Source organism: Myotis lucifugus, unplaced genomic scaffold, assembly GCF_000147115.1.
Source record: "Myotis lucifugus unplaced genomic scaffold, Myoluc2.0 scaffold_668, whole genome shotgun sequence".
NCBI lineage: Eukaryota > Metazoa > Chordata > Mammalia > Chiroptera > Vespertilionidae > Myotis > Myotis lucifugus.
Window position 1 is genome coordinate 33,553 of NW_005871716.1, and position 23,463 is coordinate 57,015.

At 41.3% G+C, this 23,463-nt stretch overlaps 1 protein-coding gene across 1 annotated transcript in view; it reads left to right on the forward strand.

The window, feature by feature from the left end:
- The first annotated feature begins 1,504 nt into the window (after positions 1-1,504).
- The window catches only part of MPP7 (membrane palmitoylated protein 7), a 159,817-nt gene continuing 137,858 nt past the window's right edge, over positions 1,505-23,463 (forward strand). The window contains exons 1-2 of the mRNA XM_023746378.1: positions 1,505-1,521; positions 2,151-2,249. Of these exons, the coding sequence (XP_023602146.1) occupies positions 2,205-2,249 (45 nt within the window). The 5' untranslated portion in view covers positions 1,505-1,521; positions 2,151-2,204. The remainder of the gene's footprint in view (positions 1,522-2,150; positions 2,250-23,463) is intronic.

A 23,463-nucleotide genomic window follows, 5' to 3' on the forward strand; every position in this document is an offset into this window, starting at 1 on the left:
ACACTATTGTCTGTGACGATTTGTCTTGCATATATGTTCTTTGGCTAATCCCTTCACCTTCTTTTATGCAGTCTCCCCATATCTCTCCCCTCTGACAGCTGTCAGTCTGTTCTATGTATTCATGCCTCTTTCTATTTTGTTCGTCAGTTTTTTTTATTCATTAGATTCCACATATAAGTGAGATCATATGGTATTTGTCTTTCACTGACTGGCTTATTTCACTTAGCATAATAATCTCCAGGTCCTTCCATGCTGTCACAAAATGTAAGAGTTCCTTCTTTCTTTTTTAAAAAAATATGTTTTTATTGATTTTAGAGTGAGAGGCAGGATGTGGGGGAGGGGGAGATAGAAACATGGATTGGCTGCCTCCTGCATGCCCCCTACTGGGGATTGGGACTGCAACCTGGACATGTGTCCTGACTGGAAATTGAACCTGTTACCACCTAGTGCATGGGACAATGCTCAACCAACTGAGCCACACCAGCCAAGGCAGAGTTCCTTCTTTTTATGGCTGTGTAGTATTCCATTATATAAATGTACCACAGCTTTACTATCCACTCATCTATTGATGGGCACTTGGACTCTTTCCAGATCTTAGCTATTGTAAATAATGCTGCTGTGAACATAGGGGTGCATATATTCTTTCTGATTGGTACTTGGGGATTCCTAGGATATATTCCCAGAAGTGGAATCACTGGGTCAAAAGGGGTTCCATTTTTAATTTGTTGAGGAAACTCCATACCGGTTTTCACAGTGGCTGCACCAGTCTGCATTCCCACAAACAGTGTACTAGGGTTCCCTTTTCCTCACATCCTCGCCAACACTTGTCGTTTGTCGATTTATTGATGGTAGCCATTCTGGCAGGTATGTGGTGATATCTCTTTGTGGTTTTAATTTGCATCTCTCTGATGATTAGTGATGTTTAGCTTCTTTTCATATGTCTATCAGCCATCTGTATGTCCTCTTTGGTCAAGTGTCTATTCAGGTGTTTTGCCAGTTTTTTAATTGAATAGTTTGTCTTCCTGGTGTTGAGTAGTACACACTCTTTATATATTTTGGAAATTAACTCCTTAGCTGATATCAAATATGTTCTCTCATACAGTGGGTTCCCTTTTCATTTCGTTGATGGTTTCTTTTGCTGTGCAGAAGCATTTTAATTTATTGTAGTCCCATTTTTTTCTTTGTTGCCCTTGCCCTGTGATATATATTGGCAAAAAATATTACTAGGAGAGGTGTCTGAGATTTTAGTGCCTGTGTTTTTTCTAGGAATTTTATAATTTCACCACTTACATTTAAGTTCTTTGTCCATTTTGAATTTATTCTTGTGTATGGTATAAGTTGGTGGTGTAGTTTAATTTTTTGCATATACCGGAATTTAGTTATTTCTAAGTGGTTGCTATTGATCTGACAGTTGCACTGTAAAAATGTAATATTTGTTGAGAAAATTTTGTAATTTTTATATTTTCTTTTTTGATAGACATGCACCATCCACCTAACTGCTATGGCAAGGCTTAAGAATAGGTGATATTTATTGTAAAGTTTTAGTATTTCATGTGATTTTTCCTGTGTAATATAATAGCAGTAGAGTGTGCCATTCTGGATCCTACCTTCTCTAACTTAATGTTTTCTCTCTTCACTAATAAAGTGGAAGACAACTATATAACATATTATATTCCTTTTTCTTACTAAATTTCATGAGATTACTTTGGCCTAACAAGCAATGGCTTTCAATATCAAAGTATAACACATACATGTGCTATCTTCTGATAAAGAACTTCCCTAATTTAAAAAATTTCCTTTAACATATCAAACTGTATATTTCATATGCAATTAGTGTTTTCAATATAACTTTTCTCTTGCGCTTTGGGAGTATAGCAGCTTATAATTATTTTTTTCTTTCATTTCCAATTCTGTTTCATTTCATTAAAAGCTCAATTAAATGGTGTTAACTGCCAGTTTTAAACATTTTAATATATAGATTTTATTTAAATTGGTATGTTATAAATTATACAGATGATAAAATTTGATTTCATTACTTGACAAAGTTGATGCACATCTTGGTTTTTAATTTAAATAAATATTTGATAGGTCACCATTGTATGCCTAGTAAATTTAGATTATTGCCTCATTACTTTTAAATTTTCCACTAGATGGTGCTCATTCCTTTATGAAATCTGAGAATTAGTTCAAGGAACTTGTCAGTTATGTCATTATGGATGAAAAACAAAAAGAAGCAAATTCAGGCCAAGGTAATACGAAAAACTTGTAAAATTCCCTTATGTCCTGTAAAGAGCCAAATACTTTGTGGTAGAGGTATTTATGATTAATAATGTATTGTGTTTCCAAGGAATCAGGAATTTTTATTATATGGCTCATTTGTATAAAAAAGTACGTAAATGCTTGTTGTACATTATATTAGGTGATGGTGATATGATGGTCAATAACAGGCATGGTGGTTTTTGCCACATGATTCTTGAACAGTACTAAAATAATCACGTAAATAAGTGTAAAATTATAACTGAGATACAGATACAGACAAGTTTCTGATATTTGGACCATATAATGGAGGGGTTGGCTCACATTCTGGGAATGTTTTGTAAAGAAGTAACTACTGAGCTAGTTAAATGAGATCTGAAGGCTGCTTAAGAATTGACTAGGTATGCGTGGGCTGGGCAGATATTAAACAATATGCGTTAGTGTCCGGGGTTCTTCATTCGCACTGTAGTACTTGGTTGGGTTCAGTGGGCCTTTTCAGTTTGGAGACTTGTGTTCTTCCACTGTTATTTCTTTGTTAATTTCCTTCCTTTAGCTCTTTTCCATCTTTCTGGAAGTTCTTTTAGGTTTATATTGGTCTTTCTGGATTAGTAGTCTATTTTTTTCTTCTGCTTTTGCTTTTTAAAAGATCCTCAACTTTTACTTTCCTACTTTCTATTTAATTTTAAAAACTTTTCTGTCAAACTATTAGTTGTAATGACTTTTTGTGTCTGTTCCTTTTTCCATGATACACTATAGAGCAGTGATGGCGAACCTTTTGAGCTCGGCGTGTCAGCATTTTGAAAAACCCTAACTTAACTCTGGTGCCGTGTCACATATAGAAATTTTTTGATATTTTCAACCATAGTAAAACAAAGACTTATATTTTTGATATTTATTTTATATATTTAAATGCCATTTAACAAAGAAAATCAACCAAAAAAAATGAGTTTGCATGTCACCTCTGACACGCGTGTCATAGGTTTGCCATCACTGCTATAGAGTCTTTCTAAGAATAATTAAAGCAAAACAAATCTCCCAACATCCAAACAAACCAAAAACCCTACTTATTGATTCTTTGCTATGTGCCCTGTACTTTTCAAAGTTCTGAATACCTTGTTTGGTTCTTCCAGGAACCGTAATAGAGCTACACTAATCTTTATCCCCATTGTTGGGCTTAGAAGAACAACGTACTTCTGTGACTGAGGTTACACAACCAGTTAAGTGGTGGAGCTGGCTTTGAACCCAGGTGGTTTGACTGGTTGGTTCTGTGTTTTTAAAATCAAGATGTTCCTGGTTGCCTAGTAGAATGTCTTTGGTTTCTTTTTTTTAAATTAAATTTATTGGGGTGACACTTATTAATAAAATTATATAGGTTTCAAGTGTACAATTCTGTAATGCATTATCTGTGTATTGTATTGTGTTCACCACCCAAAGTCAAGTCTCTTTCTGTCACCTTATATTTGACACCTTTTACTACATCTTCCCCATTCCCCTTACCCTCTGGTAATCACCATACTATTATCTGTATCTGTGAGTTTTTGTTTGTCTTGCTTTTTCATTTGTTGTTTTCAGTTTATACCCCACATATAATTGAAATCATACGATTATTGATTTTGCCCATCTGATTTATTTCACTTAGCATGATATTCTCAAGATCTATTTATGTTGTCGCAAATGTCAGTATTTCATTTTTTCTTTTGGGTGAATAGTATTCCATTGTATATATGTACCACTTCTACTTTATCCAGTCATTTATTGAGGGATACTTCAGTTGTTTCCATGTCTTGGCCACCATGAATAATGCTGCAATGAACATAGGATGCCGGAAGCCGGTCCATCCTTGCTGCTTGACACAGTCGCTGCAGGGAAGAAACATCCGCACAGCATATGTTTCAAGGGACCTGGCGTATATGGCATACTGTTCTTAATATGTTTGCTCCCCTTCTTAGAGCTATGTGTTCTAACCAGGGTCACCTCTCTGAGAAAGGTTGTTTCCCCAGGTGGGGATTTTCCCCTGGAGTTAGGGATTAACAGGACTAAGGAAGGGAATAAATCAGTAAAACTCCTTAACTAATCACCTTAACTACGAACAATCACACTTAGGTTACATAATCTTTACTTAGGATAATCTCCTTCAGTTACTTCCTTGTAGCTTAACAGAACAGTAGAGTAGTGACCTTGGAATGGAGATAACAAACTAGCCCTAACCTTTGGAATAGAATGGATAGGCTTAAAATCAAATGGTATAAATACAGATGTAACAGGAGAATAAAGATAGAAACCTGACTGGAGAACCTGGCTATGCTGATCAACTGAACGCTGTCTCCGTGTAATTCCTTCCTTGCCGACTCCGTCCACACCTTTGGGAACCCATGGACCTGCTGGGGCTGGACCCCAACAATAGGAGTGCATATAACTTTATATATAAAGGTTTTCAAATTTTGTGGGTAGACACTCAAAAGAGGGGTTTCTGGGTTATATGATAACTCTATTTTTAATTTTTTTAGGGACCTTCATACTGTTTTCCATAGTGGTTTTACCAGTTTACATTTCCACCAGCAGTGAATGAGGGTTTCTTTTTCTCTATAACATCTCCAATATATGTTATTACTTGACTTTTTAATAGCCATTATAACAGGTGTGAGGTCTCATTGTAGTTTTGATTTGCATTTTACTAATAATTGGTGAAGTTGAGCATGTTTTCACATATCTGTTGGCCATTTGTATGTCTTCTTGGGAGAAATGTCTGTTGAAGTCCCCTGCCTATTTTTAAATTGGATTGTTTGTTTTATTGTTGAGTTGTATGAGTTCTTTATATATTTTGGGTACTAACCCCTTATTAGAGGTGGTGTTTGCAAATATCTTCTCCTATTAGGTTGATTACCTTTTTATTTTGCTGTCAGTTTCTTTTGCTGTGCAGAAGCTTTTTTATTTTAAACTCGAGGCACGGTGCACGAAATTCGTGCAGGGGAGGGGGGGTGGTCCCTCAGCCCAGCCTGCACCCTCTCCAATCCGGGACCACTCGGGGGATGTCTGACTGCCTCTCACAATCTGGGACTGCTGGCTTCTCACCCCTCTGCCTGCCTGATCACCCCTAACCCCTCTGCCTGCCTGATCACCCCTAACCACCTCTGCCTGCCTGCCTGATCTCCCCTAACTGCTTCCCTACCAGCATGATCTCCTCTAACTGCTCCTGCCTCACCCTGCACCCAGGATTCCCTCCTCTAACTCACCACAGGCACCCAGGCCCCGGGCCAGCTTCGTCCGGGCTGGCCGCAGCTGCAGGGGACCGTGGGCGGGCGGCTTCGCCCAGTCCACAGCTGCTGGTGCCCGGGACCGTGGGGCAGGCGGCTTGTCCCTCTCCTGGGCTGCAGCCCCAGCCGCTGGTGCCCAGGACTGTGGGGCAGGTGGCTTGTCCCTCTCCTGGGCCACAGCCCCAGCTGCTAGCACCTGGGACTGCAGGGCGGGCGGCTTGTCCCTCTCCCGGGCCGCAGCTGGTCCCCATTCCTCTCTCACAAGCTCATTTTTGCCTGGCTGGTCCCCATTCCTCTCTCCCCAGTGTTGAGTGTCTGAGCTGATACTGTGTGATGGTGTGAGGGTGTGATGACCATTTACATATTAGCTCTTTATTATATAGGATTATCTTTAGTTTTGTTCACAATCCTTAATTTCTCTAAATATTTTTTGTCTACTTAGTGTTTACCTTGTTGAAAGTTTTTGTCAATTATCTATCAACTAGAGGCCCAGTGCACAAATTCGTGCATGGGTGGGGTCCGGCCTGCCCCCATCAACCCGATGGGCCGGGCCGGCCGGTGGGGAGGGACCACAGGAGGTTGGCAGCTGGTCCTGCCCCTGATTGGGGTTGGGGGGCCAATCAGGGGTGGGGCTGGCCTGTGGGAGGGCCTGGAGAAGACCCACTGAGCTGGAGCTGAGCATGGGCCCAGGCTTCCCAGGGAGGATGGCCTCAGCAAGGAAACAGAAACCACCAGAAGGCTCTGCAAACAGGCCCTGAGCTCCCTTTGGCCAGGCGGACTCAGAGCTGGTGTCTCTGTGTGTACATTAGACACAGCCCAGCACTCGCCTTTGTCTGTTGGTCAAATCCATTGCATTGAAAAATGTGTTCCCCTTCTTCTCTTTGGGCCCTTACAACAAATACAGGCCAATTGGAAAATGCGGGCCCCAGTGGCAGAGCCAGGCCCCACAATCACCAGGAATTTAGGCCTAAGACAACTCCGTAGCAATCTCCACAGAACAGAACACACTGTTTCAGTCTTAATTCTCCCCTAAAATGTGCCCAGCTGCTCCTCTTTAGCTGGGAGAGACTGAACTAAGGAACCAAAGACTGAGTTTTCTTTGAGGTGGGATCCACTGGGAGCCGGCTGGTGGCAAGGTGCCTCACCTGCAGCTGCCTTCCCCCCAAGCTCAGTGTACTCTGAGCTGGTCTATTTCTGGTGGTGCTGGGTCTTGGGCTGCTGGTCGGGCGGCAGGACCACAGGGTTTCTCTCCGCTGCCTTCCTGGCCTCCCGAGCAGTGCCCTTCAGCCTGGAGCGCCAGGTGGCTGTCCTAGAGCCAGGACTCGGAGAGCGAAGGAGCTGGCCCCTGCCGAGAAGGACCCACAGGTGGCCAGGCTGTCCCCCATCCCGCTTCTCAGTCTCACTCAGGTGGACTGGGCCAAAGCCTTCTGCCCGAGACTGGTGCCATGTGGGGAGGGTTGCAGCGGGGAGAGGGGAGCCCTGACCTGCCTTAGTGATGATCATCCTCATGCCCAGCTGATAAAATTCATTCCACAGAGCCTTCATCTCAAGCTGCACGCTCATGCTGGCCACCTCCGTGTTCTTCTTTACCTGTGCCTTCTTCTTTAGCGGGAGGAGTGGCAGTCCAGCCCTGCAGAAGCCGTGGGGGGAGGCTGCGACCCTGGGGCCTGGGCCAGGCTTCAGGCACCATGCCCGCTCAGGAGCTATTGTGGCGCCACCCCGCCCTGCAGCGTCCAGCACCGCCAGCACCTCCCGAGGCCCTCCACTGCCGCTTCCCAGCCCTCCGCGGTAGGCTGCCCGCCACTTCCGTGGGAGCCAGCAGGAACCGCGGCGCGCCACCGGGAGCCACGATGCTTCCACGGGAGGCATAAGTGAGCGAGGGTGCCAGGAGGGAGCCGTGCTGCTTCAGTGGGAGGCGGGCCCACTATCTCCTCTCCAGGCCTGTGCTCTAAGCAAGCGTCCCACCCTGTCCCGGCTACTCTGCGCCCGCTGCACAGAGGCCCTTTGTTGCCACGGCGACGAAGCAAGCATTCTGCCAGGCTGCTCACGCTGCCCACTCTCAGCGGCAGCCCTCCCAGGCCTGGGGGACTCCAGCGAGGCTGAGGGGACTGGGCGCTGCCATTTTGTGGCTATGGGCGCCGCTATCTTTGTGGCGAGTGATGGTTAATTTGCATATTACCCTTTTATTAGATGTGATTCTTGGTCTTCTGCCTATATTTAATAGTAAGGTATTAAAAGCTGATTAGCTTAGCTGGTTTGGCTCAGTGACTAGAGCATCAGCCTGCAGACTGAAGGGTCCTGGGTTCAATTCCGATCAAGGGCACATGCTCTGGTTACGTGCTCGATTCCTAGTGGGGGGCGTGCAGGAGGCAGCCGATCAATAATTATCTCTCATCGTTGATGTTTCTATCCTTTTCCTTTCCTCTCTCTGAAATCAAGACATATTTTTTTAAAAAGCTCTCTCGATGTAGCTACCACTTTTTTATTTATAAGATCTGTTCTTGGTTTCCCCCTCCATTGAATCTGAATATTCTCTCTCCTGTATCTCTGATACTCCTATTCTGCTCACATTGGTTCTACTTCCAACAAGTTTCTCCCCTGTATGATATTACTCTCTTTTTGGAAAGGAGTTTCTGCCACTATCTTGCCCCCAACTCTTGATTATTATATTTTTTAATCTATTAAAAAACTTTATTTTCTTGCAAACAAACCTAATTATATACAGACAATCCATAATCCTTCATAATACTGAAAACATTAAAGGGGCTAACCCACATGAAGTACCTAGAACAGTGTCTGGCAAGAGTAAGCATTCAATATTTGTTGGTGTTGTAGTTATTAGTAGTAATTATAAAATGGCATGCTCATTCAATAAAATAAATAACTTTGAATAAACTACTAAAGTTGTCAGTGATTAAAAGAAAATTGTAGAGAGTAAGACTAATTTATTGCTAGTTTTCCTCATTTTTTGGCAAACGTGTAATTAGATATATGAGGAGCCAATCAGTAATATAATTGGTATAATTTCTGTAACTCAAAGTTTTTTTTTAATACAGCATTCTTTAATATTTTATTAGATTTATTTTTCTTCTTTGGAACTTGATGAAAAGCATTATTTCATCTTAACTGGAACAAGTAATTTCTGCTACCTCTCATTGGCAAATATTTGTTATACTCACATAATCTGAGTTGGTATAATAGAGTCTTGATTACCTCAACAGTAGCTACTTTGGCCAAAGTAGAAACAAAATACCTGTGTTTCTATGGCGGAGCAAGAGTCTAGAATGAAATAAGGTTTATGCATGTGCTGCATATTGCTTTTTAAGCTTTCTATAGAAATCAGAAATGGGAGAGGATTGAATAATGTCTAGCTTTTTTATGAGGTTTTTCATACAGTTCCAATAGTATTTGTAAATCACCAACTTTACTTAATTCTGCTATACTAAAAAAATGTCCATGGTATATTGAGGTCCTAACTCATATTTTGGTAAAATGGGTTCTTAGAATTCATAGGATAGTATGGTATCTTGTTAGTTCATGAAACTGTGCTGCCAAAGTCTGTGACATCATTCTCTCTGTAGGTCAATGAAAGTACATTGCATCATCTTATTCTGGCCCTTGGTGAAATTTGCAAAGATGTTAGCACATGCTCTCTTGTGCTTCTGGGATAGTGATGACTACTTCTTTGGCAAAATTATTGACTGTGACCAGGGAAGGAGTCTAAGCAGCTAGGGGACAGTGGAGGTACTTCGATGGAAAGATATTTGGTTTTTGAATAACTGCATGAGACAGGCCAGACACTCTCTGTCATTCTCTTTCCCAGGAGGCTCTTTTTTGGAACATGACAGGAGTAAAACATAAGACAAGCCAAAAAGGTAATATACTACAAAACTATAGAAAACCTGTATTAGGAAGACTATATAAAATGAATAGAATCATAGGAGTGCAGTGTAAGCATATGATATCGTGATCCAGATTTACACAGACTATGTATAGTGATTTGTTCATCTGAGGACTCCATAAAATACTTACTTCACTTGTCTAATTTAAAATATGGTATGGTTAAAAAGTTTGGTTCTAGCATAATCTTTTAATAACATACCTGTTAAAAAGTTTGTGTATATATATATATATATGACTCAGCCAAATTAGTTTTTCTTTGTAGTGAGGTGACATACCTTTACTTTATTATAATTATTGTTTTTATATATTTTTTAATCATTACCCAAGGATATATACATTTTTATTGATTTTGAGAGGGGGGGAGAAACGTTGATGTGAGAGAGAAACATTAATTGGTTGCCTCCCGTAAATGCCCCGACTGGGGGATCAAATCTGTAACCTGGGCATGTGCCCTGACTGGTAATCGAACCCACAACCTTTTGATGTACAGGACGATGCTCCAACCAACTGAACCACCCAGCCTGTACTTTAAAAAATCCTGGCCTCACTTGAAATGCCATTGAATCCACAATTTTGGCCTCCACATCTTGCTACTTAAGCCTAACTAGCAGGGTTTTTGTTTTTTTTCAGTTATTAAAATATAAAACTATAAGGAAAATAGAATAAAGTTTCTATGCTATGCATAGGATTCTGAGATTAAAAATTTTAAAGAAAGAAAAGTTAGAGGTGGTATATACAAAAAAAATTTTCCTGCTTCTGGTTTTCATTAACTTAATTAATTTCAGTTTTGTTTTGTTTACATATGGATATTTATTTTTAGAAAATTGGCTAAAAAGCAAGTTAAAATAACTGTTATTAATTGCTTAATGTCAGTCTCTCCAAGTGATGGACTTGAAACTTAAAGCATTGTGTTTGTCTTATCTCCCTTCTGTATCTGTGATGCTGATGGGGCACATTCCTGGACACTCATTAGACATTATTAATTTGTACTTTTGTATGAAATGTGACATTCTCAGATTTTTTTGTATTTTATTTATGTTTTGGAACCATTGTGGAATGCTGAAGGGGTTTAAATAAACTCAGAGTAATTATGTTATTATTACACAACTTTTATATAATGACATCAGAGAACACCTTCCTAAGCTTGTTAACTGAATCAGAAACTAGAGAGGAAATGAGTCAAGATATAAAAGATGAGCTTTAGTTAGAGATTATTGAGAGTGAATAGACAGATTTGTATAGAAAATGGAATTCCTAAAAATGTTACTGTTGAAATAAAAACCTCAGTGGATTTAATGGCTTAAATTGCAAGTTAGATACAGCTGAACAGAATTAGTGAACTTTAAAACATACCAGAAGAGAGTAGCAAGAAAGCAGAGAGATATTTATAATTACAAATTTTTATTATATATCTTAATTATATAATAATAGTAAGAGGTATAAAAGTTAGAATGAGGAGGTCTGCTATATATGCTCAGTTGGAGAACCAGAAGGTAGGTGATTGTAGAGAAAGTAAAAGACAGTAATATAAGAGGGAGAAGGGCTACAAGTTTTCCAGAATGGCAGAAAACCATGACTTTATAGACTTAGGAAGCACAACATATCCAAAAGTATATATAAAATAAAAATTTAAGAATACAAGAATTTTGCCTTGGCTAAGTAGCTCAGCTAATTAGAACATTGTCCTGATATACCAAGGTTGTTGGTTCAATCCCCAGTCATGGCATATTAAGAAGCAACCAATGAATGCATGAGTAGGTAGAACAACAAACTGACGCTTCTCTCTCCCTCTCCCCCTCTCCCTCTCTATCCATTCTTCCTTCCCTTCCTCTATCTCTCTATAAAATCAATCAATAAAAACATTTTTACATTTAAAATTTTTCTGTCACCCTGCATTATTTGTTAAATATATTTTTTATTGATTTCAGAGAAGAAGGGAAGAGGGAGAGAGAGATAGAACATCAATGATGAGAGAGAATCATTGATCGGCTGCCTCCTGCATGCCCCATACTGGGGATGAAGGCTGCAGCCCAGGCATGTGTCAAACTGTGACCTCCTGGTTCATAGGTTGACGCTCAGCCACTGAGCCATGCTGGCTGGGCAAATCATCCTTCATTATTATATAACTAGAGGCCCAGTGCACGGAATTTTTGCATGGGGGGGTGTCTCTCAGTCCAGCCTGCACCCTCTCCATTCCAGGATCCCTCAGGAGATATCAGACTGCCGGTTTAGGCCCGATCCTGGCAGTTGGACATCCCTCTTATAATCCGTGACTACTGGCTCCTAACTGCTCACCTGTCTGCCTGCCTGATCTCCCCTAACTGCCCCTGCCTGCCTGGTTGCCCCTAACTGCCCTCCCCTGCTGGCCTGGTCGCCCCTAACCGCCTCTGACTCGGCCCCCGCCACCATGGCTTTGTCCGGAAGGACTGGAAGGATGTTCGGAAGTTGTCAGTCTAATTAGCATATGACCCTTTTATTAGTATTGATTACTAGAGGCCTGGTGCATGAAATTCATGCATGGGTAGGGTCCCTAGGCCTGGCCTGCAATGAGGGCTGATATTCCCCAGCTGCTGGCTGCCGACTGGGGCCTTCCTTCATTCCATGTCACCACCTGGTGGTCAGCGCACATCATAGGAAGTGATCAGTCTCCCAGTTGAACTCTTGTGGGGACAATTTGCATATTAGGCATATATATAGATATATAATGAAACTATATAATTATATATCTCCATTTTAGATAAATTATTAGGAAATAAATTAAAGGAAAAGTAAGGATCTTTACAAGCATCTAGAGAGAAAGGACAAAGAATGATAATTATAATATTAACAGACTTCTCAAAACCAAAAATGTAAGCCAGAATATAATAAAAATGAATCTTCAAACAAGTGTTGAAAGAAAAGATCTGTCAACCTAGACATATCAAGGCAAAAATATTTTGAAAAAAGCAAGGTGAAATAAAAATCATAACTGAAAACTGAAAGAGTTTACTAACATGAAGATTTTACTAAAGGGACTTTCAAAGGAGGAATTGTGGGGGAGGGGGAGATTCCCAAATGTCAACTGACTAAATGCTATAGAATCATTAAGGACTTTATGACATTAGGATTTAAATTTAATTTTATTGGAAGATAAGCACTTTCAGGACCATGTGGTAAATGTAATTTCAAGTTCTGCTTTTATTCAATTGATCTGAGAGGAATCATTGCTTATCAAAAGGATTTTTGGAAGATGTCATGTTTTTTGGGGTTTGATGTGGTGAACTGATAATGGATGTCTTTAAAAATGTTGAGACCAAAATCATCTGATTTGGATAGTATAGTATAGGGCTTATTTTTAATGTAGTCCACTGGGGATCTTTCTTCCAATTACTTTTCTTTCCTGTTACCCTACTTTGATTTCCCCCATTTATTTGGTGATTTTTCATTGATAGATATGGGTGTGTAGTTTGACAAGTACATATGATCAGGTTGTGTTTTTTTTAATCTTTATTGTTGAAAGTATTACATAGGTCCTTCTTCCTCCCCACCCCCTGTTAACCCCTTCCAACCCGTTCCCATTCCCATCCTCCCCCCCGTCCCCAGGCCCTACCACACATATGATCAGTTTGGTCAAGCTTCCCCTCTAAGCATAGTGGTGGCTTCCTACAGTGAATGGGCTGGAAGAGGTCATCAAACCTATAGGTATCTTTAGTCAAAGTGAGTGGTGAGGACAGAAAGATTTTTTAAAACTTAGAATGCTATACTAAGTACATATTTGGGGTACCTGCTACAGTCTGTTGCACTGATACAGTTCATAAGATTCTTTCATCTGTGCCCTAAGTACTTCCCTATTTCCAAATCACAATAATCTTGCTGGGTTAAAAAAACCACACAAAACTTATTTTTTTAGAGTTTGGAGGTCAGAAGTCTCACTGAGCTAAGATGAAGGTGTCCACATGGTGGAGAATCCATTGCTTTTTCTAGCTTCTCGAAGCTGTGCTCATTCCTTGGCTTGTGGCCTGCATCATATCATTTTTTCATCATCACAGAGCCTTCAATCCAAGATAATGTTCCCATCTCAAGCTCTTTAACTTAAACACATCTGCAAAGAGCATTTACCATATAAGATAACACATTCACAAGTTCTGGGGATTTGGATGTGGATGTCTTGCGGGGGAGGGGGGGGCATTACTCAGCTATCACATGCCTCATTTTTGTTCCCTGGCATATCTTTTCCTCCAGCCTCTGCAGCTGGGCACTATGATCTGTGTTCATTTGGAACCATAGATATTAGTGGGGAGTAGCAGAGTCACCCAGTAGACTAAGGGTTTTGAAAAATGCCATTATTGTGTTGTACCATTCCATACCCTGCCCTCCCTAACCCTGACAGCTTGGTCACGGAAGCCTGTGACTGCCAGGTGACTGCCTTTCTTCTCTGTCTTCCTGTGTTTGGCACCCCTTGTTGCAACACTCCACTTACCAGGTGTACTGGGTAATAATTCGGATTTTGTAATCAAAGAAAACACGATAATTTCAAGAGAAACATCAAAATTGCTTTATTCAAAGTAATGTCCATTGCTAGCTACACATTTCCCCCACCTTACAGGTAATTTGTGGATCCGTCCCAATAGAACTTTCCTTGAGGCAAACCATTCAGAGACCCAATTTTCCACTTCTTTGTACGTTTGGAAGTGCTGCTCAGAAAGTGCGTGTGCCATCAATCGGAACAAGTGGTAATCTGAAGGAGCAAGGTCTGGTGAATACAGCGGGTGGGTTAATACTTCCCAGGCAAGATCTTTTAACGTGTCTTCAACTAGTTTTGAAGTGTGTAATGGTGCATCACCATGAAGCAAAATTACTTTGCCGTGTCTTCTGGCACATTCTGGTCAGTTCACAATCAAAGTGTGGTTCAAATTGATTATTTGTTCTTGGTAGCGATCAGTATTAAGGGTTTCACCTGGTTTTAGAAGCTCATAATACACCACACCTTCCTGATCCCACCAAACGCAGAGCATTGTCTTCTTTCCAAAGCGATTTGGCCTTGCAGTTGATGTTGATGGTTGACCTGGATCAACCCATGATTTTGTGCTTTTGGGATTCTCAAAATAAATCCACTTTTCATCGCCAGTCACAATTCGATGCAAAAAAGACTTACTTTCATGCCATTGAAGCAACATTTTACTGATGACTTTTTGGTTTTCCATTTGTCTTTCGTTTAGTTGATGTGGCACCCATTTTCCTTCCTTTAAAATCATTTCCATTGCTTGTAAACGATCGGAAATTGTTTGCTGAGCAACGTTTAATCTTTCTGCAAGTTGTTTTTGAGTTTGACACACATCTTCATCCAATAATGCTTGTAATTGTTGGTCTTCAAACTTTTTCGGTTGACCTGGATGTTCTTTGTCTTTCACATCGAAATCATCACTTTTAAAGCATTTAAACCAGCATTCACAAGTATCTTGAGATGGAGCGTGTTCACCATAAGCTTCCCAAAGTATTCAGTGGCACTTTTCTTCAAAATGAAGTAATGAATTAAAACTTCCCGCAAATGCTCTTTTTTTTTGGCACGAAATTTGACATTTTTAAGTGTAAAAATATTTATGATGTTAACACCTTCAGAAAATTTGACATATGAAGTTTTGAAGCTTGTTGTCAATACAACAAAATAGCATGCATATTAAATCACATATATATCAACATATCTGTAACTCCATCTATTGGAAAAAACCTGCATTATTAACCGGTACACCTCGTAATTAACAAAGCAGTTCCCCCCAAGCAAAACCACAGACAGACAGCTGTACTGTGTGAGGAGGTAGTAGTTCAGTTTTAGAATTTCTTCCTTTTGTTTCTTGGTAAATATCCTTAAAAGACTTTTCTCTAGGACTCAGAGACACCAAAATCATCTGGCTTCCCCCTCCCCTTCTAGCTACTTTCTTAAAGGCCCCTCTCTTCCCAACCATTAATGCTGGAGGTGTGCTAGCCTTATCTTCAGTCCACTTTTCTTTTCACACTGTCTACTGTATTTTCTCCCTCTCCAGGTGAGTTTTTTAAAAAAAATCAAAATATGTTTATTGGGATGGTTCTCCACTCATCTTGATTCGGGGTGCTTTTTTTGCAGCTTCTTTCTGAAGGCGCCTCCTCTGTAAGCCCTGCTTCTTCTCTTGTAGGCTGACAGGGCAATGGAGCAGCCAACACACGAAACTACTGTTTGTGCATGGCCAAGGGCAGTGGTGATTTTATAGCATCCTGGGCATTTCACGTCCATGAAGTAGGAATTGGGGCTCTGCACAAGGCACTTCTTGTGTTTTCTCTTCTCCTCTTCTGGAGAGGAATGAAGGAGGTCCTTAGTGAGAGGCATGTTGTCATGGGAAGGTCATCACTGTCCCTCCCCAGGTGACTTTCTGCATTCTCTAACTCTTTAGACCTTTATCTTCAGTTTCATTCTTTCTTGAAAAAGCAGAATAGTCAACTGCCTTTTCTACTTGTCCATTTGGATGTCTCACAGGACCTCACATTGAATGTTATCTAAAACTGAAGACATGATCCCCCCCTAAATTTGGTCCTTCTCTCTCAGAATTCTCTATTTCAGTCAATGACAGTTTCATTCCTCCAGTTCTTCCTCATGGGAACACAGGGCTCATCTTAGATACTTCCTTCTCCATGGTAAGCAATCAAACTTCAAATATCTTTTTTAAATCTGATTTAGTTATCTGGTAAATATCTGAGTAGGTGCTGAGTCTCTTGCATTATGCTAGGCCCTGGGCACATAGACATGAACATGACAAACTAGGGCCTTCTTTTCTCACAGAAGTTATATTAAAGAAGTAACAACTAACTGAGCAAGATACTTTCTGATAGTGATAAATACTGTGAAAGTGATAAAACAGGTTGATATGAGAAACAATATAGGTTCATGGAAGACCTCTTTGATGAGGTAACATTTTATTTTTATTTCATTTCATACATGTATATAGTTTAAATAACCATTATAACGTTAGTTAACACATCCATCACCCAACATAATTACATTTTTATGTGTGATGAGAACATTTAAGATCTACTTTCTCAGCAATTCTCAAGAATATAATACAGTATTGTTAACTATAGTCACCATACTGTACATCAGAGCCCCAGAATGTAAGAGGTAACATTTTATTGCGACCTGAGTGACAAGGAATTGGCCTTAAAGATCTGGAGGCAGAGTGTTCTCTAGACAGAAGCAACTCGGGTACAAAGGCCCTAAGTTGGGAAAGACTTTGGTACATCTGAGACATAGGAAAAGCCCAGTGTGGCCAGAGTGTGGTGAGTGAGCAGGAGCATTGAGGCAAATGTTCAGACAGGAAATAGGGCCAGATCACATGGAACATTAAAGGTTGAGAGTGGAGGACAGAATAATGCCTCCCCATCCACATCCTAATATGTCTCTTAATCAAAAAAGGAACTCCAATATTATGGAATTAAGTATCTTGAGATAGGGAGAAAATCCTGGATTATCCAGGTGGGTACAGTATAATCCCAAGATCTTTGTAACAGGAAGCAGGAGGGTCAGAATCAGGAAGGAGGAGGAGGTGGAGGGCGAGGGGGAGGGAGAGGGTGGATCATGTTCTTTTATAACAGTGGTTCTCAATTTCTGGCCCATTAAATACAGTTCCTCATGTTGTGACCCAACCATAAAATTATTTTCGTTGCTACTTCATAACTGTAATGTTGCTACTGTTATGAATCGTAATGTAAATACGATGTAATGTAAATAGGATGGTCTTAGGCGACCCCTGTGAAAGGGTCGTTCGACTGCCAAAGGGGTCTCGACCCACAGGTTGAGAACCGCTGTTTTATAACCTAATCTCAGAAGTGACACCTCATTACTTTTGCATATTTGTGCTCATTACAGCAAAGTCCCTAGGTCCAGCCAACCCACAAGGGGCAAGATTATATGAGGGAATGGATACAGGGAGGGAAGAATCAATGGAAGCCATTTTAGAAACAGCTCATAGCACTTAATAAATTATCCTATATAATAATTTGGAAGTTGATTGAACGGTGTAACGACCAGTTGCTATGATGCATACTGACCACCGGGGGGCAGACGCTCAACGCAGGAGCTGCCCCCTGGTGGTCAGTGCACTCCCACAGGGGGAGCACTGCTTAGCCAGAAGCCAGGCTTATGGCTGGCGAGCACAGGGGCAGTGGCGGGAGCCTCTCCCACCTCCGCAGCAGTGCTAAGGACCCCTTGGGGGATGTCCACCTACTGGCTTAGGCCCGCTCCCCGGGGTCCTAGACTGAGAGGGGGTGCAGGCCAGGCTGAGGGACCAACAGCGCCCCCCCTCCCCTCCAGTGCACCAGGCTTTTAATTATGGATAATGAACATTAATATTCTACTCCCCACTCTTTCTGGACCTCTGCTTCTCTGAACTTGGACTTCTTTGGACCTCTGATAGCAATGTGTCCACTTCTCTAAGCTGGGCCATTTTTGCCTGTGAGTATAGAATATGATTATGCAGATAGACTTTCCCTACTATTTTATCTTAATACTAGTAGCCCGGTGCATGAAATTCATGCACATTAAAAGGGAATTAACTGCCCTAACCGGTTTGGCTCAGTGGATAGAGCGTCAGCCTGCGGACTCAAGGGTCCCGGGTTCGATTCTGGTCAAGGGCATGTACCTTGGTTGCGGGCACATCCCCAGTGGGGAGTGTGCAGGAGGCAGCTGATCGATGTTTCTCTCTCATCGATGTTTCTAACTCTCTATCCCTCTCCCTTCCTCTCTGTAAAAAATCAATAAAATATATATATTTTTAAAAAGGGAATTAATTAGCAGAGATATTTTAATATTGCTATTTGCCCTTTCTCTATAATAGAAGAGTGAGAGATGAAAGGAAATTAGTAAAATGTATATGAAAATAATATATACATTTATTAATAAATAAACAGTAACAAAAGGATATAACAACAACAGAGGCATGATATAAAAACAAAAACATGATATGAAAACAACAAAAACATGATATGAAAACAACAGTGATGCAAACAATGACTGATAAAGCGATTAAACTTATTCTAATATCTCCTTGTACACCACATTAAGAGTGAAAACACTTTCAGAGTGCTTGACTAATTTCCCTTGTGATGAAGTACTTAGAACTTTAACTGTAACATCACATGCTCTTCAAACTGGAGAGAAAGCAACATATAGCTGACCATGTGCAAAAACGGGTTCAGGTAGGAACATGCCTACTCTGTCTAGAGTTTGTCCTAGTGATTTATTAATAGTCATCACAAATGCTGGCATCACGGGAAACCGTCATCGAATCAATTTAAATGGGAGGCCAGTGTCAGATGGGGACAAATTAATTCTTGGAATCAGAGCAGCTTCTCCCTCTGCAGATCCTGTTAAACTTCAGCTTTGATAATGTTAGGTCATAATCTTTTGATAATAAATCTGGTACCATTACAAAGACCCCATTTACTATTGAGATTTCTCAATAGCATGATGATTGCACTCACTTTCAATTTTAATTTATGACACGGCATTCCCGAAGGAGTAATACTATTCAGAAATTTGATGGGGAAATTTTCCTTTGTTTCTTTGTTATGGGGTGGGGCCACAACATTAGTAACAAAGAAACAGAATTAAAACTTTATTGTGGGGAGCTGCTACAGTGTTTTGGACAGGTTCAAGCCTTGGACTGATGAGAGGGCACAGTCCCAGCTTGGAGGGCAGGGCCCTCCCAGCACAATTATAGCCAACAGCTGTAGTTGTAAGCTTGAACCTATGGTCCGAACACATGGCCCCACGTGCCTGAGTGATGTGGGCTTGATAGAGTTCAGGTGCATGTAGTTGAGTAGGATTGAAACCCAGGAGAATGTTTGTAAACATCTTGGTCATGCCCTTACTTTGCCTCATAGCATCTGCTGTAAACTAAAGGCATGGCTGTGGGCATGGTCGCTGTCTCTCAGAGAAGCGGCGTCCCACCGAGACCCGGCTTTCATTCTCTTGTCTGTCTTTTCTAAGCCTTTCAGCCGCCCCACTCAGGTTCACCCCGTGCTGGCACGGCACACTTTAGAAAGATCTGCCTCCATGCTCCCAGGGCAGGTTCCTGCCTCAAACTCTGCCCTTACAGGAAACAGCTCCGGGAAACAGCTTGGGGGAAGGCGCAGCCGTTGCAAAGACAACCCCTGTAGGACTGACTTCCTTCCGCTTGGTCAGTGTTCTCCTGTATGTGACGAACACCACCCATGGTTTTTATATAAGTAGATTTCCTGGAAATATCTCATTGTTTCCTGATGTTTGGATGACGTTTTTCTTTGCTGTTACCATGCATTTAAAAATGTTTATGTTTTGTTTGGTCATTTCAATGGTATCCTGAGTAAGAAAAGTGGTAAGTTTGTGGATGCAGTCCATCATCTTGACACTGGAAGGGCCTTGTTCTGTGTTTTCAGGTAGCTGTTACCTCCGTTACTGGCATTGCTGATAAACCCACTGGTAAAATATTAAGTTGATGGGAAAACTGTTATTTTGCTCCTTCAGTGAGTTATCTTTGCATCCCTGAGATCCAAAGCTTCTTTCATCTAAGTTTTTGTATTAAACAATACTTTGTTTTAATTTATCAGGGGGAAATTTAGCCTAATTTCAGAGTAGAATTGGACAGATTCAATCCTGAAGGTTGAACTCAATTGCTTTGTTAATTGTGACTTGGAATTTTAGATGCCTAAACTATCTCCTATCTCAGTAATAATGTATTAACCTTCTTCCAATTACAAATAATCAGATTTTATATATTTTTCAATATGAACTATTGGAGATAATCTTAAAGCTAGTAGAAAGACATAAAAATTTTACAATTTCATTTTTGTAAATATGTTTTAACATATACCTATATGATTCCAAAGACTTAATAAATTAAGAGTGAAAATTTGGGAAAATAGTTGTAAGAAAATTGAGGTTTCATTTTATTAGAAATGAATTATAAATGTTTTAACTTACACTTTAGAAGCCTAGGATGTTTAACTTTGAGGTAGTAGGAAAATTTGTTTTGGAACAACATTAAGATAGTTAATTTTGGTCTGCATTTACTCTGCCCATCTAGGGACCATCTTCTATTAGCAAAGACATTACAAGTTTTTGTTTCTTATTGCCCAAGAGGTGTATTTGATTATTCATGTCTGCAAGCCTCATATATAATAGAAGCTTTGTTTTTCTATTAAAAAATGAATTCACAGTAGAAGATGTTTTTCATAGAAAGATAAACATTTTAGGTAACTCTGCTAGGAATAGGAGGGGAATGGTTTTATATAAAACTTAAGAGGGTGGAGAGGAGTGCCATTTTTTTGATATGCTACAATTACTGTTAGATTTGTGACAAATCTAATTACAGATACAATTATTTAAGAGCATTAAAATATCCTGGGTGTGATGGTACAAGCAAATAACATATTTATTGTACAAAGCAGAAACATAGACTAGTATTTTAGCCATAAAATATATGAAAGTAAAAATAAAGAGTTGAAAAAACATATAAATGTGTGAAAGAAAGGATAGTTTTGAAGTGATGCAATGAATAAAAGAAGATAATAATAGCAGTCCTGGACTGATGCCAAAAGTGCTTGGTCTGGGACACTGTCATAAATCGTTTAGGTTTAAATGTACTCACAGTTACAGCTATAGGACAGAGTGAAAGGTAGAACTTTCAAAAAATCTGAATAATGGCACAACCTTAGGGACTGAGCAAAACTTAAGTTTCATGAAATGCTAAAACCTGTTGTGTGTCTGTGTTTAAACCAACTCTTTAAAAATCTACTAGTCTTTTTCTTAAAACTTTCAGACATTGAAATCATGGTTTCATAGAAAAATATGATCGGGTTCTGAGAGTAACAGGTTCTGGAAGTCACTTGGACCTATGACTTCAGGTAAAATGCTGGACTCAAGGAAATGTGCATTACTTAAAAATTATGAATACTCCTATGCTAGAGGCATGTGATTTACTGAATAGTGCGGCCACAAAGAAATGTTAGATTTCTGTGTGTTTGTTACATGTACTCAGAGTTTGTATATAGTGATGGTTTTCAAAGTGTGGTCTATGGACCCTTAAAGGTCCCTGAGATTATTTCAAGGGGTCTGCAAGGTCAAAAGTTTTCATAATAATATTATGATGTTATTTGCTTTATTCGCCAGACTGCCACTTACTAGTAAAAAATGAAGAAAAGCAATGGTGGATAAAACTGCTGATGCTTTCACACAAATCAATGCAGTGGCACTAGTTACTATCATATTTTTCACCACCATGCACTCACAGTAAAAAACAACAACAATGGACACAAGACACTGGCGGGCATGGGAGGCTAGGGGAGGGTCAAGGGGAGGAAAAAAAAGGAGACATATATAATACTCTTTGTAATACTTTAAGCAATAAAACAATTAAAAAAAATAATAACCCCAAATCCAGAACATATAAACAACAAAAAAAAACAACAATAAATGCCAGTTTTTAAAAAATAATTTTTTATTTTTCAATTACTGTTGATATATAATGTTATATTATTTTCAGGTGTACCACCCAGTGATTAGACCTTTATATGACTTATGAAGTGATCACTCTGATAAATATAGTAAGCATCTGGCACCATACATATCTATAATAATAAAAGCGTAATATGCTAATTAGACCAGACATCCTTCTGGCTGACCTTCTGGACGAAGCCGGGACTGCACGGGAAACCTGGGTCCTGGATGCTGGCAGCCGGAGAGAAGCCTGGGTCCTGGGTGCCTGCTGGCAGCTGGAGGGAAGCCCGGGTCCCAGGTGTCTGCCGGCAGCCCAAGGGAAGCCCTGGTCCCGGTGCTGAAGGGAAGCCCGAGTCCCGGGTGCTAGAGGGAAGCCGGTGCCAGCAGCCTGGGGAAGGAAGGCCTACTCTTGCACAAATTTCGTGTATTGGGCCTCTAGTCTACACTAATAAAAGGGTAATATGCTAATTAGACCAGATAGACCAGACGTCTTCTGGACGTCCTTCCTGACAAAGCTGGAGGCGTGGCTGGCCTGCAAACTGCCTGCGGCCCCTAGCCCAGGCCAGCCCCTCCCCCAGCAGGGACCCACACCCTGATTGGGGGCTGGGCCAGCCTACAAACCCCATGGCCCCTTGCCCCAGCCAGCCCCTCCCCCCAGCAAGGACCCCCTACCCCAGTCTGCGGCCCCCTTCAGGCCAGGCCAGCTGGTCCCCACCTGTGCACCAGGCCTCTATCCTATATAATAAAAGGGTAATATGCAAATTGACCCTAATGGCAGAATGACCAGAATGACCGCTGAACCAGTCACTGTGAGGCTCACTGATCACCTCTTGGTCCCTTTTCCTGGCCGGCATGCTCTGATTACCTGATGGCCACCTGCAGCGAGGGCGGGGTCAGCGAGCGGGCGGGAACAGCTGACCCTTTGGTCCCTTCACCCAGCCTTCAGGCAACAATCACCAGATGATGAATGGAAAACGGGGGGTGGGTGGTGGCAGGGGGTGGGGCCGGCTGCGGGCAGCTGGGGAAGATGGCCCTGATTGCAGGCCAGGCCTAGGGACCTTACCCACACACGAATTTCATGTGCCGGGTCTCTAGTTTATTATAATACTAGAGGCCCTGTGCATGAAAATTCATGCATTGGTGGGGGGGGGGGGGCATTCCTCAGCCCGGCCTGCACCTTCTCACAGTCCTGGAGTCCTCAGGGGATGTCCTACTGATGGCTTAGGCCCGCTTCCCTCTGCGGGAGGTGACCGGGCTGGTCGATAAGGGGACAGCACCGCCCCATCACCCCGCCGCTACCGCCGCCCGGCCTCCCTCTGCGGGAGGCAACCGGACAGGGGATCAGGGAATGGCACTGCCTATGGAGAAAAAAGGGGGTGTTCTCTCTTTCCACGACCAGCGCAGAGAGAGAACGCAGGGGTTGATGAAATCTTGAATAGAACGTGACGAGGGTTGAGGAAAAATGAATAAAACAAGACTGAGACAGAAATAGAGGAAAAGCTAGGCCTGGGTGTGGCGTCTGCCCTCTGATAGATGAACAGAGCCCAGAGCCAGGGCAGCAATTTTATT